Here is a 14,394-nt window from a genome sequence, read left to right on the forward strand (position 1 = left end):
TCACCAAGTCCAGAAGCGAGTCCGCTCATCCCGAGTGACCAAGTCGCGCCGCACAACCCTGCGGTGGCACGTGACGGCACCTGTTACCATAATAATAATATAATAGTGCGACTTCCATAGCTTCACGGGAAGAACAATACGGCTGTAGAGACTCGGGAGGTGGCCCCGTCCCAGGCTGGGGGTGGGGGACAGCCCAGCATTACAGGCGCAGGGAGAAGGAGGCGGTCGTGGCCCCGAGCCCACCCCCGCCAGGCCCATTTCGGGATCCCGGTCCGCGTGTCTGCCTGCCGGAGCCGGACCGCCGGGTCTACACATGGCTAAGAGAAGCATGAGGTATCGTGAAACAGGAACCTTTTTGGAATAGAGCAGTAATCACATTAAGTCAAAATTGATCACATAAAAAAAAAATCTACAAAAAAAAGCATCCTTAATACATTTTTCTATGAGAAAATTAAAACTAGAAAATGGCAGTATATGACATTGTAAAACAGAAACAAAAACTGATCTTCCAATAGCAGCAAAACAATGTGAAAGAGATACAGAGAAGCGATGTGAATGGGTTTCCATACTGTGCTGGGAAGTCATCGGTAGCAGCGAATCGGGAGACCGAGCCGCCGCCTGGCCGCCGCGTGGTTTTGCCGTCGGCCCTCTGCTCGCCCCCTACCCGTGCCCCCTGCGCCCTCGCCGAGCACCAGCCCTGTGCGCTTGCCGCCTTCGACTCTCCCTACGTAGTCATCACGAAAAGGTACATAGCCAAGATGTGCACATTGTCTCTTGGTTGCTAAACTTTTTTTCAAAAGGAGGGGGACAGGGGGCAAGAGTATGTTGGGGCTGAACGTGTTTCAAGTACCCTCATTTTCTGTGGAACTCTGAGGCCTCTCCCGTGGGGTTCCCATCTGGGGAACCGCCAGGATAGGCCAAATTAGCCAAATCCATGCTTCTCTGTGTTATTCCTCAGGATCTTTTTCTCTCTCCTATGAGAAAGGACCTAACTTGGACAAACTGTACGAAACCTACAACATCAAAAACGCGTGCGCGCGCGTGTGCATGTGTGTGTGTGTGTGTGTGTGTGTGTGAATCAAAGGGAGATTGCATTACTTTATAAATCATACTGGCCTTACGAACATCCTCTGCAATAAATATTCTTTTTAGCCTTAACTATAAATTATATATTTTAGTGTTTAAAAACCTTCCTAAGCCTTAAACTACGCGTTCTCTAGGTCAACCTTGAAAGGCCCCCTACGCTTTCAAACACCAGTTGGCACCAAGGACTCCCGAACTTCCACTGCTCTACAGAGAAAGGAATACATCACCCTGGCAACGGGTGATAGAAGCCCGCCTTCAAGAACATCCCCTCCCGCTAACGCCATAAGTGACCTCACTTGCCTCGCCACCATCCCGTCCGCACACAAGGACGCGAATATTCCCAAACCATTCCACGAAGAAACCGCCCCCCCCCCTCCACACACAACAGACACGAGAGATTCCCTATAACCACTGGATCGAAAGTGCTTTGAAATGGAATGGTTCTAGAATATTGAGAAGGAAAGAAAAGGGGAAAAAAAAAGGAGCTGTGGGTTTCACCTGGATGTGAGCAGGCCTGTGGGTCTGTGGGGGTGAAAAACCAGCATCTCATCAACAGGCAACTACAAAAATAGGACGATTATAAAAATAGAATATATTACGTCGCTAGGGCGGGATCTCTTCTCAGCAGCGCGCGACCGCTGCGCTGCTGGCCCCAGGCCCAGCCACCCGCTCCGGGTCAGGCCAGCACGCGGCCACGCCGAGCTCTACGCTATGCTAACTGAGGTTCCATCAGCCACGGACAGGTGAAGAGTTTACACACCTACCTACGGAATAAAATAAAACACGCGCAAAGGGCTTATAAAGTGACTACATGCACAAGCAAGCGAGGGGCGGGGGACCTAGGACCACCACGAAGCCACACTAAGGGACAGCACAGGAACACGGGTGCTACCTAAAATCCTCTTCTACTCCAAAAACAGCTGGTTGGCTTTTTTCTAGTTTTTTTAAAAATGTTTTTATGCTTTTTTTTTGTTTTGTTTTAAACACAGAAAGAATCAAATCTAGTCCTTCCCCGCAGACTCGTTCCTTGTGTTAATGCCTATCCTTACGACACAGAGACGCGAACACATCCATGTAAGATCTAGTCGATTAGGGGTGTAAGAGCCTCTATTTTGTAGCAAACCTCCCCCCACCCCCCAGCTCAGGGTTATGCAAATACTATTTTTTTTTGCCTCTCTTTTTTTTTTCTTTTTCTTTTTTTTTTAAAGACAGTATTTTTTGGGTACTTTTTTTTCTTTTGTTTAAGTCAGAGATGGAAGAGAGAAAAAGAGCGAAGGAAAAGGAAAAAAAAAAAAACGACAGGAAAGGAGAAGGAAGCTTTTTCCCTTCTGGTGGTAACCGGTCCTGACACGGAGCACGGTCCTGTCAGGGGAGCACCTGGGGCCGGCCCCTCCCGCGCCGCGCGCCCCCTCAAATGTTCACATCTCGCACGTCGGTGGGTGTGCAGGCCAGGTCGGCCTCCTCCTCTTCCTCCTCTTCCTCTGCCGCCTTGGGGTCCAGGCTCTGCTGCTGGGCCTGGCGCAGGCTGGACTCCAACAGAGCTTCGATCTGCTCCTGGCACGCGCGAAGACAGTCCTGGCCAGACGGGAGACAGGGGTCCTCAGATGGAGGCCTGTGGGCCAGTCCCCTCCCAAATGCCAGCACTTTGTCCGTTTTGGGGAAAGCACTGCCTCCCCCAAATCGGGTGAAGGAGAACTTGGGGCCATTGCCCAAACCCCAGAACCGACCAGCATGGGTCCCCCGCTTGGCCTCAGCGCCACTGGCCATCCTCTGTGCAGGAGGATGCCCTTGCCCGCCCGCCCGGTGTCTCCCTGGCCAGCCCGATCCCTGCTTGCTGTTCTGCCGGCCCCGTCGCTGCCCTTGGCCAATTCAATGCTGTTCGATCAGGCTGGAGAGGCCCCTTGAACCCTGCTTTTTGGACTTAACCTCTGCCACATCAGCCCTCGCAGTGAACCCAACCTTCCATGATGAATGGCCGTCAAAAGCGTTAGGCCGTGCGTGACTGAGGATGAACACTGGGTGGCCCCGGGGTGGGGGGTGCCTGGACCCTTTATCTTCCTCCATCCTTGCCCCCTTGGCCTGCACCCCGGGAGAACGCACTGGTCTGGCCGGTGCCCTCCCCGAGGTCTCCACGCCCAGGAGGCTCTCCCAGGAGCTCAGAGGTGCAGGTGGCGGGCTGCCGTCAACTCCCGGCATGCCCCACCGGGCTTCTATTCTAGAACAGGGAGTCTCCAGCCCAGCCTGGAAAACAGACCCGCACCTTTCCCCCAGGAACCGGGGAACCATGGACGTGCCTGGGGAAGGGGCCGCTGAGCTCCCAACCAGGTGGGGCTGGAAACAGGTGTTCCCTGCCCAAAAGCAGTGGCTCCAGGCCAGCAAGGGTTCTGGGTGAGCCCCTGGGGCTCGGCCACGCTAATGGAGCTCCACGCTTTCACACGGAGGGCTTTCCTACCCCACTCCTTCCACATTTGTCACAGCGAGTAAGCAAGGCGGGGCAGGTGCAAACAGCGTCTTACAGAGGACTCAGAGGCCAGAAGGCCTGGCGAGGGACGCGGGACTCCTAGTAACTTCCTCGGGCTCTGGTCCCAACCCCCGGCACAGCCCCCCAGTGCCAGCCCCAAGGCCAGATGGCGCCTACCCGCCCCACTGCAGTGGCTCTCGGCAGGCAGCTCTTACGGGCCATGGTTTACTTGCCGCCGGGGACTCGGGGGACTGTGTGGCGGAGGGGACGGCGGGGGGTGCAGGAAGGGACTCCCCTTTGCCACATGGCCCTAACTTCCTCCTCGCGGCCAGAGACCTGCAGCTTCGGCCTGGGAAGAGCCACTCCGGTGACCAGGGGCCGGCTCTGGGGAAGGGCAGACCCAGCTCGCAGCCCGAGGACACGTAGGGCTCCGGGGCCCAGGCTTCCCGTGCCTGGGCTCCTCTGCGCTGGTCGCCGGGTAACCAGACTAACGAATTTCAGTCCGGCTGTGATCGCGGTTCTGATCTTCAGCAGTCTGTGCCCAGACCGTCTGGGGTGTCTCCCTCACCGAGGGTGAGCTGCAGGGTGACGCTGGCCCCCAGCAGCCGGCCAGGACACCCCATCCCTCTAGGAGGCCCAGTAAGCACTGGGACTGAGAGGGGAGCCTCCCCAACCCCTCCAGGAACCACCTGCTCCCAGCAAGGCCAGAAGCAAGAATGTGGTCCCCTCCAGGCAGCCGGCAGCGCCAGGCAGGCTTCTCCCCACAGCCCAGCTTTCCTTCCCTGAATGGTGTGGTGGGGTGGCGGCCGCTAGGGCCCATAGGGCCTCCGGGGCCCTTGAGGGTGGACCCCCAGAAGGCAGCCCGAGCCCGAGCCAGACCTGGACCGGGGTCAGGGCGGTCACTCGCTCCCACTCGGCAGACCAGCGGAGGCTGAGGGCTGACCCGCCAACCTCGCTGGTCTAATCTAGTAAAGGCCACAAACCCCCGTAACTGGGATTTCCATTCTTTCTCTAAGACAAGAAAGGAACCGGCGATCAAACAATGGCATCTCGAAGAAGGAAGACACAATCGGCTCTGGCTCGGGGCTCCAATGGCAGCAGCCACTCAAAGGGGGCCATAAAACACGCGGTTGTCTCCACGGGCCATTGTTGCATCTGCAGACCTCACAGAAGCCCTTTCAAGCTCCCTTTTACGAGCCATCCGCATTGTGGCTCAGACAAAGCCCCACTGGGCCCCAACTTCACATGCCATTAGGACACGGATCATTGCCGGGCCTGCCTTGTGGCCCCTCTTCCTGGACGGCTCCCCGGGAGGGCTGTATGGCTCCCGCCCGCCCCGGGGGGCCCTGGGAGCACCAGAAGCCCGAGGACCCTCCTGGCCTGCCCGAAAGTTCTGGGAAATGCTTCTCCTTCCAAAGGAGCTGTAGGAGAGCAGGGCGAGGCCGGCAGCCGTCAGCCTCGGGCCAGGTCCCATGCCTCTGAACCCGGCACCTGTCCCGTCCCACACATGGTCCCCACCCCCATCACTTCTGGGGCCTTGGCGTGAGCACGGCATTTCCCATCAGTGAACTTGCAGCTTTGGGCCCCCATGTGCTAGAAGTTTCTAGTACCTGGTGCTGGACGGGCCCTGCCAAGCTGGTGCGGGAGCAGTGCCCTCAGTCACTTACCGCGTCACACTTGATCACTTTGGAGAGGAACCGAGTGAGGCGATGGCAGGACAGGAAGCTGTTGGAACCTCCCAGGTGCAGGCCTTGCACGGCGGCCACCACGCTCCCGGCCGCCACCATGGACGGTGGGTTGGAAATGAACTTCACGTCTGCAGCAGAGGGAGAGAGGCAAGGGGGCCGTGAGCAGGGGACCCTCCACAGGACCCGGTGGTCCCGGCAGTCCCCAGCCCCAGCTCTGCATCAGGGCGTGTCCCTGCCAACGGCTGGCCTGGGCTATTTCTGAGCGCACGACCCAGCGCTGGACAGAAGCCAGGCCTGGGAGTCACCCGACGAGCTTGTTACGTTCCCTTGAAAACGGAAAAGCAAACTGAGGAAACCACCATTGGCAGAAGCAAACTGCAAAGCCTCTGGGGAAGCAACGAGGGACATCGCTGTCCTCGAGCCTTGAGAACGTGTTGCTCGTCCACAAAAATTAAAAAAGGTGACAGACTACAAGGGACAAGACGTGCTGAAGGGCCTCAGGGACGGGGGGGGGGGTGGCTCGTCAGGTCTACAGTCGGGGAGGGGCACACGGGTCTCACCAGGAGTCCCCCAGGAGTGTGCAGGGGGAGGGGGACAGCGGTCCACATGGTGGCATGGGGTGCCTGTCCCCACCAGACCTTCCTCCTGGGACCCGGCGGAGGTAGTGCATCCTCTCACTACCTCACCTGCCAGTTGCCAGCACTCCCTCCCTTCTGCCCGGAGGCACGGCTCAGTGATGGGTGGGGGCGACCCCTGCCTTTGCCCCTAGGCTGAGCCCCAGCACCTCCCACCCTTATCACGAAAAGGCGGGAAAGTGGTGAGGATGTGTAAATGGCCATGCGGGGCCAATGGGCTGCCATTCTAGGGCACCCAGTGAAGAGTTTTTGGTGGGAAAGGCCACGGATTCCTCGATCGGGTGGGGGGTGTGGGAGGGGGAGGGACCATCGTGGCGTCTTTGTCAGACCCTTCATCCCCTTTTGCATGCATGGAGTGCCAGGGCCTGGTGGGCCTGAGGGTCGGGTTCCTCCCTGAGGGTCTGCTCCCTCCTCCAGGGAGCAGAGAGCAGGCCTGGCCAAAGGAATGTGGCCAAGTGGGGGGCTGGGGAGCCACCTTGGAGGGGCAACAGAGCCCACCACTGGGTACCATGAAAAAGAAATTTCTTAAGAGGCAGCCACCTCCTTCCCACTTGACATTGGAGCAGTCCCCCCTAACCTGGGAGCCCGGAGCCACGAGTGAGAAGCTTTTCACTGAGGCCCATCAGGCGGGGACAGAAGTTGCCACGTCCCAGCTAGTTTGGCTGGACCTTGAGACTCCCGTCCACAAGGGACGGTGAGCTGGGGATGGGCTCGCTTTTGGAGCCCGCCTCCCCATGGAAGGGTGTGCGTGTGTGCATGTGTGTGCATGTACGTGTGCACAGCGCAGGGTAGATGGGTGTGTGTGTATGCAGTGCAGGGCTTATGTGTGTAGATGAGTATGTGCGTGCGTGAATGGTACAGGGTAGATGTGTGCGCACACGGTGCAGGGCTCACACGTGTAGATGAGTGTGTGCATGCACGGCACAGGGCAGATGAGTGTGTGTGCATGAACAGTACGGTGTAGGTGTGTGTGCACACGGTGCAGGGCAGACGAGTGTGTGTGCGTGTGTGTGCACACTGCAGGGCTTAAGTGTGTAGATGAGGAGGAACCCAACTGCATCCCCAAAGCTCCGACACTTGTCTCCGCTCTGCTGCATGCAGAGCAGGGCAGGGGGGCCTGTGGCCAGAGCGACCCCCTGAGGCGTTGTGGACTCTCGCTAAGACCTACTCATCAGTCCTGATGATTTGTCAGCCCTGGTCGTTTGCTTACCTAACCCACTGCAGCACCCGGGAAAACTCCAGGATATGGAGGCAAGAACAGAGCCCCTCCCCTCACGGCACCATCAAGCGGGACCCTTGCTCCGTGGAGGACAAAAATATCTTCTGGGGCTTTTGCTCAGGCCTCCCTCTCTGCCAACCTGTTTCTGAGCAGCCACTCAAAAGTGAGAGGTCCCCTTGTGACCAAGGGCAAGGCTGCGTCTCCGTTACGTTCGAACCGCACAGGCAAGGATCTGGACCCGGAGAATCTTTCCCAGGACGTGGGTGGGCGGGTGACCCTCTCCTCCTGGCCTGCCTGTTCCCTGCCCTGGAGTTAATGCCTGGGAGAAGCTGGGTCCCCCCCCCCACTTTCCCTCAGGGGAGGCCCAGGGCTTTGGGCCCAGGCTGCACCCTACAGGCCAGGGGTGCTTGTTGGGCCCAGTCTTAGACAGAGGCCGGCCACGCGCACACACAGTGACGCAGGGCAGCTGGGGAGTCAGCACTGAAGCCCACTTAGCCTCTGCACCAGGTCAGCTCCCCGCACAGCCAAACCCTGCACACGGGCTACGCACCCCACTTCCCCGGGGTTGTGGGAGAGGGGGAGCTCCAGGCTGCCCCCGCCATCCTGGGGGGGCAGGAGGAAGGGTGTACAAGAGCTGTTCCTTAACGTTATCTCCAGGAAACTCTGCCGTTTCTCTGAACCACTTTCAGCTCCATAAAAGGCTGCCTGGACGTCTCCAGAGGCCTCTCTCTTCCGAGGCGGCCCAGCCAGAGAACGCCTCCCTGCCTGCTTGCGGGGCTGGCCCCTGGAGGCTGAGGGGATGGCCAGTGGGAGGCTCCCCGGCCCTGCCCCAGGGCCAGAGCTGCCACCCCTCAGATCCATCCGGACGACAGTGTCCCCCACTCCTCTCACTTGGAAGGGCTCAGAGGAGGGGGTTCACGCCTTGAGCAGGAGGCGGAGGATGGGAGGCCAGCAGAGTCTTCCTGACTCTTGCCTGAGCCAGAAATAGCACCCTGACATCAAGAGGGTGCCAGGAGGTGCCAGACTAGGGGTTCTGCGGCTTGTGGAGAGGGAGCGATAGATGCCAACTTCCCCCTTGGATGCCCTGTGGCCCTCCGGTTGCCCACGGTGAGCCCCAAACACAGGTGACAGCTGAGGCCTGACCAGGGGCAGAGGCAGCCCACTGCAGAGCTGGCTGGGACAGGGGCCTGGGTCCCCAGGCGGGGTTGCCCACCTCATGTGATCAGAGGGAGAGAGAAAGAGGTCACAAAGAGGCAGAAAGAGGGAGAGAGAAAGGATGTCAGGGTAAGGGCTGGGGGAAATGAGGAGGCAAGGCGAGCGTGTGTCCATGGGAGTTTGCGCCCAGCGCTGAATCCATCCCTGCCCCGGGGCTGGGGCCAGGGCCGGGTCAGGGAGGGGCCACCAGGGACCATCCAGAGCCGCGCCAGGGGGAGGGACGACTGGCCCCTGCTGCCAACTGCTGAAGCCCAGCCCAAGGCTGCTCTGAAGCCCCTCCCAGGGCTCAGCTGAGCTGAGCAGGCCGGAGGCACCCCTTGGCGGGGCCTCAGGCGGCCAAGCTCCTTTGCGGGCCGCCCCCGCACAAGGGCCGCCGGTAGCACGTGGTTGGTGCAGGCACTGTGGGCCGGCTCCCCACCCCTGTAGGCGCCCCTGGCAGGTGGCCCAGCCCAGGAGAGGCCAGAAGGGGGCCCCTTGAGGACACAGGGAAGGACTGGTGATGGGGGAGGCAGGCTGGGCAGCCAAGGGAAACCCTTTTCAGCAGGGAGTGACCACAGCCTGGCGGACCACCCATCCCCATCCCCAAGACACTGCTGGTGGCTGCGGCCAGCCTCAGCTGCCTGACCCAGGAAGGGACCCCCACCGCCCCTCACCTAGCCCCAGCACTCAGCCAAGGGAAGAGGAGCACCTCCGAGAGCAGGAGGGGTCTGGGCACCAGCTCTTCAGACGGGGAAACGGAGGCAGAGGGCAAGAAGCTCCTCCCGCAGGGGCGAGGGCCCCCAGGGAGGCCGGGGAGCAGCGGGACCCAGCCGCCCTACCTGTGGCACAGAGGGCAACGAAGGTCTGCGCGTGCTTGCGAATGATCTGTCTGTTCTCCTCGGCCACGGGCATCTTGGAGAGGAAGTGTTCGATGAAGTCATGCGGGGTCATCGCGGCCAGGTTCCACTTGAGCTTGTTCACCAGGAGCAGCTCCATTTGCTATGAAGTGGGGTGAACCGGCATAAAAAGAGGGGCGGGGCCGGGCCACCCCCTCCCCCACTCCGTGGGGCGCGGCCCAGGAGCGAAGGCACAGGGCACGTTGGGGGGCCAGGAAGTGGAGGGCAGCACGCCACCCCATCAGAGGTCCAAAAAGAGACGGTGCCAACTGGGCCCAAGTGGGGACAAAAAAGAGCCACACCTGGAACGCAAGCCCTTGTGCACCGCGCGGGCTGCCCGCGCCGCCGTCGCTAGAGGGCGCGCGCCGCCCACTTTTGGGCCGCGCCAGGGGCGCCGCGGAGGTGGGAGTCGGAGCGACCGTGTGTGGCGGGGCGCGCTGGGGACGGGGGCGGCGGGGGTCCCGCCCGCTCCTCCCAAGGGGCCCCACCGGTGTGGCCGCCAGCCCTCGGGGCGTAGGGTGCGGCAGCGGCCTGCGGGGCCCTCCCGCCCTCGGCACCTCCCCCACCCGGGGGGTCCTGGGGCTCAAGGGGCGTGGGTGGGCCGCGGGGGGTCCCAGGTTACCAGCAGCTCGTCAGGCCGGATGGAGTTGTCAGTGTAGATGCACAGCTTCTCGGCCGTCAGGGGGATGGTCTCCTTCATCTTCGAGGCCACGAACATGCAGGTGGCCCCCAGCAGCTGCAGGCGGCTCTTTTTCACGGGCTCCAGCGACAGGAAGCGGTCCAGGTAGTTCATGGCCAGCGGGAAGACCTCCTCCTCGCACTTCTGCTCCTCGCACACCTGGGGGGCATGGGCGCCGTGACCGCCGCCGCCGGGCCCCCTCCGCGGGGACCCCGCGCCCCCCACCCCAGCTCGTGCCCGGGCGGCCGGTCCCGAGCCCGCAGCGGGTCGGTCGTGGGGGGCGGCTGAAGCCGCCGCGGCCGCGCCCCCTCCCCCGCGTGTCCCCAGTGCCCACCCGGCCCGAAACTGAAAGGGAAAGTCCCCAAGAGGCTGGCACGGTGGGGGCGGGAGTGGGCACGGCTGGCGGCGTGCGCCGCGCGCGGGCGGCCCGCCCCGGGGACCCCGGCCCGCGTGGGTGCTCCGGGGCCCGCCGGGCAGGGGCTCGCCCCAAATGGGGTGCGGGGCCGCGGGGCGGGCCGCGGGGCTGGGCGCCGCGCTCACAGCGCCTGCGAGACACAAAGGTGGCGTCCCAGGCCGCCGCGCCGCATTTCCCCAGACGTCATCTTTTCAAAAAATATTTAAAAATATAAAAAAAATAACTGGGTACATAAAAAGCCCCTGAAAATGACCCTCGGGCGGCCCTTTACCCAGGCCGGGGGTCGAGAGCTCGTTGGAGGCTCCGGGGAGAGCCCCAGGAATTAAAACTCGGGGGCCCCCCTTCCCCCTGGGCGCGGGCGCCTTTTCCCTCTCGCAAGGGCACCACGCCGCACTTTCAAAAATTATTTTAAAATATCTGCGGGTTCCCCGGGCGCCCGCTGAAGGCCTGAAACTGTGCCCCGGGCCGCCGGCTCGCTCCAGGCAGGTCCCCCAAGCTGAGACCCCTGCAGGCCAGGGTCAATCTCCAGCGTCTTGGGGGCCACGCGACCTTGCGGCTCGGCGTGCTCTCCGGCCCAGGCTGGCCGTGCGGGGCGCCCCGGGACTTGCAGCTTGAACAAAGGGGCCCCTCTTCCCGAGCGGGGTCCCCCCCAAGCTGCCCGCGCTCGGTCCCCGCGGCCCTCCCTCCGGTTCACGGCGGCCGCGCGGCCCCTCGCGGCGGCCCCAGCGCCTCGCCGGGCGCTCCCCGCCCCCACCCTGCCCCCAATTATTAATAAACACTTTTGCTTTGCAATAAAAGAACAAAGATGGCGCATAATACTGGCACGAGCGGCCCTTGCATACGTGTCCATGGATATTAATTTAAAAATCAAATCTATGCCCCCTCCCCCTGGAGCAGGCGGCCCGCAGCAGTGGTAGCCGGAGAGGAGGCGCAGCGGGGGCCCGGGCGCAGGCGGGGGCCACAAAGGGCGCCCAGGCCGCCGGCCCGCACCCTCGAGTCAATTGGGGTGCCCCCGGCAACTGGTTTTCCCCGAAGGGTCCCCTCCCCGATCGCTCTCCCAGACTACCCCCGCCAGGATATGGAATTTCAAACGACCCCACCCCCCACCCCATTTTCGTTCAAAAAAATACCCACAATATCTATATATTTTGAAAATGCGATTCCTAGCAACCCCCGGGCAAACTTCAAAGTTGGGGTGGGAGAGAAGGGAGGGAGACGAGCGGCAAAGAAATGTGGGTTTGGGCAACAAGTTGCAGGAAAAGTCCTAAAGAGCCGCCCGAAGCCCCGCACCTCCAGCATCCAGGTGGCCACGATCTTCCGCATGGACGGCAGGATCTCCTTCTGCACACATTTGAAGTAGGACACGGAGGGTGCGCAGGTCTCCTCCGCCTTGAGCATGGCCCGCAGCACCCGGTCGTTGAGGAGGTTGGCATCGGGGTACGCCCGGCGGATGGTCTCCACCTCGCAGCATAAGAGTTGGTGTGCCATGGCTGGGGCTCTACTGGGGGGCCTGCGGACGGCGGTGGGTCCCGGGTCGCTCCGCGCTCGGCTCTGGCTCCAGCTGCCTCGCGCTCCCTCGAGCTCGTCTGCCCCTCGCCGGAGCGCGCGGACGCTGCTGCTCGCTGCTACTGCGCCGACAGCCCTCTGGAGGCTCCAGGACTTTGCAACTTCCAACAAAACTCCCCTGTAGTCCGTGTGACGTTACTGTTGTTAAGCAGAGATCAAAGCCGGGCAGAGAATGGGAGCGGGCGGGGGGGTGGGGGGGCGGGCGCAGGGGGAGGGGGCGCGGGCTCCGAGCGCCGGGGAGCGGAGAGGGGCAGAGCCCAAAAGCCATCCCGGAGGCGCCGCGCCTGCCCCGCGGCGGAGTTGCCCCGAAGCCTGGTTTTCATAGAAATGCAAATCGCCCGAGGCTGCCTTTCTCCCCGCCGGGGAAGAGGGGTGCAAGGGTGTCTGCCCTCCCCGAGTGGGTCCCCCGGGATTCGGGGGGTGGGTGGAGGTGGCTCTGCAGGGGGGACAAGTGGGGTGGGGGGGGGCGGCCAGGCCACACGCAGCCGGGGGAGACCGCATGGAGGGGGCACTCTGGGGCTCGGAGACACCCTATATCCAAGCCGGGAGAATGGGCGCATTTCCGAAAACGCCACGAGGGCACCCACGGACGGAGAGACGGCCAAGGGACCTCAAGTCTACATCTTCTTTCATTTTCATTAACACGTGTAAATTTCAGGAACCACTTAGCACTCAGGGACGCGGAGCAGAGTCCGTGACCCTGCTGGAGGCTTCTTTCCCGCGCCGGAGGAGGGGGGGGGGTGTCGTTGCAAATGCCGGAGGGGGTATCCCTAAGCCATAAGGGGTTTCAGCCTAGCATGTGCTCGTTCAAAAAATAAAATAAATAAAATAAATGCCCGAAAATTCCAGCAGCAGCCCAAGATGGTGGCCAGCCTTTCCTTCATCCTGTCCTCCTCGCCTGGGGGATCTGCGGGTCGTCTTCCTACCTTGGCCAATACAACCTTTCAGGGGTCCCCGAAAGCCCCCAGCCCTCGACCCCCATCCCGGCAATTTAAGAGCTAGGAAAACGCCTTGAATGGAAGACTGCAAAGTAGTGGTCTCTGTCCTGACTTATTTTTTAATTAAAAAAAAAAATTAAATCGCTGGAAATATTAGTCGCTTCTCTTGCCTCTGACAAGACCACCGGAAGCTTCCTAATTGGTTTTGTCGCGGGGGGGGGTGTGTGTGGACATCTCTGCACCTTTACAATTAGCTCGGGGCTGCATTCGTGAGCCTGTGGGGGGAGGGCAGGGGCTGGCAAAAATTAGAACAATTGTAAGTTAAAGAAATGGGTGTATTGATCTGGTTTTAAACAGAATCTATATATATTAGTGGTTATACGAGAGGGAACCCAATGTTATCGCTACCTTAAGAGCCAAATAAAAGAATATAGAAAAGTGGGTTTTTAAAAATTTTTGTTCAGATTTAGTGTCTTTGGTGACTTTTTTAAAATAAAAGGATATTTTGCCCAATCTTAACTTTTTTTGAGTTTTTACATTGCTTACCCCCAATTAGGAAGACCATTCATTTACTTCCCTCCGAATACAGTTTAGGGTCATCTAACCGCCGTATCCCCTAACAGTAAAGGCTCAAAGAAAACGCAGGAGAAAGCCCCCTCCCCTTCGCAAGGGTGCGCGCAGCGAGACCAGACACCCCCCTCGGAGGGCTGAATCTTCGTGCTCCCCACCCCCGCCGGGAATTAGGGTTACTGAAATGCCGGGTCCAGCAGGGCAATTACCCCCGGCTCACGCCTCGGAAGCAGTGGGTGGCCCGAGCAGGAGCGCCCACCGCCGTGTCCCCCTCCCCGCGCACCCACGCGAGTGCCTCGCGGCAGCGGCAGCCCGCGCACGAGGGCGGCCCGGCTGCTTTTTCATTCATAAAATCCCGACCGGGCGGCTGCCCCGATGATTTATGGGACTGCGCGCTATCGCGGGGCTGCGGCTGCCCAGCGGGGCGAGGGGCCCGAGCCCCGCGGGCGCCCCCGGCCCGGCCCGAGGCGGCCGGCGACGGCGAGGGGCGGCGGGTCATAAAGAGGCTCGCCCACTGCGGCAAAACGGGCTCCGGGTCCGGGAGGGAGCGCCCCCCTAACCCGGGAGAAAGACAGAGGAAACTGGAATTAGCATGAGCCAATGGGGGCGCGGCGCTGTTACTAGGCGGACCGGGCAGATCTCGACTAGGAACTTCGTTGAGTTCCCCGCTCAGGGACGGGCGCAAAAGTGCAAGCCCGGCGGGCGAGCGTGAAGAGCCGTCCAGGAACCCGCGGGGGAGGCGCAGGAATTTGGGGCCTGGCGGGGAGCGCCAGCGGCCCAGCCCCCACCCCGGGGAGCCCAGATACGCGTCCCTGGAGCTGCAGAGAGAGCCGCCGGCCCTGGGCCCTTGAGGGCGGCTGCTTCTAGGAGAGCCGAGGACGCGTTTTTATTTTATTTTATTTTATTTTCCAGAGAGAAAAGCAACTCTTAAAAACTTTTCTGCAGCAGTTTTAATTTTGCACGGCCTTTAAAAAACCCACCACGAGGCAGGAACTGCGAGTTCTGGGCTCGTTTAAAGTGCTCCGCGCTTATTTCTCGGTGACTATT

General features: G+C 61.0%; 1 protein-coding gene across 1 annotated transcript; it reads right to left on the reverse strand.

Moving 5' to 3' along the window:
- Window positions 1-2,363: 2,363 nt before the first annotated feature.
- Window positions 2,364-11,996, reverse strand: CCND1 (cyclin D1). The gene is made up of 5 exons (XM_080816760.1): window positions 11,564-11,996; window positions 9,802-10,017; window positions 9,123-9,282; window positions 5,215-5,363; window positions 2,364-2,661 (listed from the first exon to the last, which is right to left on the reverse strand). Exons 1-5 carry the CDS (start codon window positions 11,759-11,761, stop codon window positions 2,497-2,499), a joined length of 888 nt encoding a protein of 295 aa, XP_080672886.1. The 5' UTR covers window positions 11,762-11,996; the 3' UTR covers window positions 2,364-2,496.
- Between the last annotated feature and the right edge of the window lie 2,398 nt (window positions 11,997-14,394).

This window comes from Martes martes (genome assembly GCF_963455335.1).
Source record: "Martes martes genome assembly, chromosome: 10".
NCBI lineage: Eukaryota > Metazoa > Chordata > Mammalia > Carnivora > Mustelidae > Martes > Martes martes.

What these genes read in the sequence shown, in the direction of transcription:
- CCND1 (XM_080816760.1), bottom strand. Translation starts at nt 11,761, where the DNA reads ATGGCACACCAACTCTTATGCTGCGAGGTGGAGACCATCCGCCGGGCG. An exon ending in TGGCCACCTGGATGCTGGAG is followed by an intron (nt 10,018 to 11,563) that starts GTGCGGGGCTTC and finishes CATGCCCCCCAG; the next exon opens with GTGTGCGAGGAGCAGAAGTG. An exon ending in AAGTGATCAAGTGTGACGCG is followed by an intron (nt 2,662 to 5,214) that starts GTAAGTGACTGA and finishes CCGTCTGGCCAG; the next exon opens with GACTGTCTTCGCGCGTGCCA.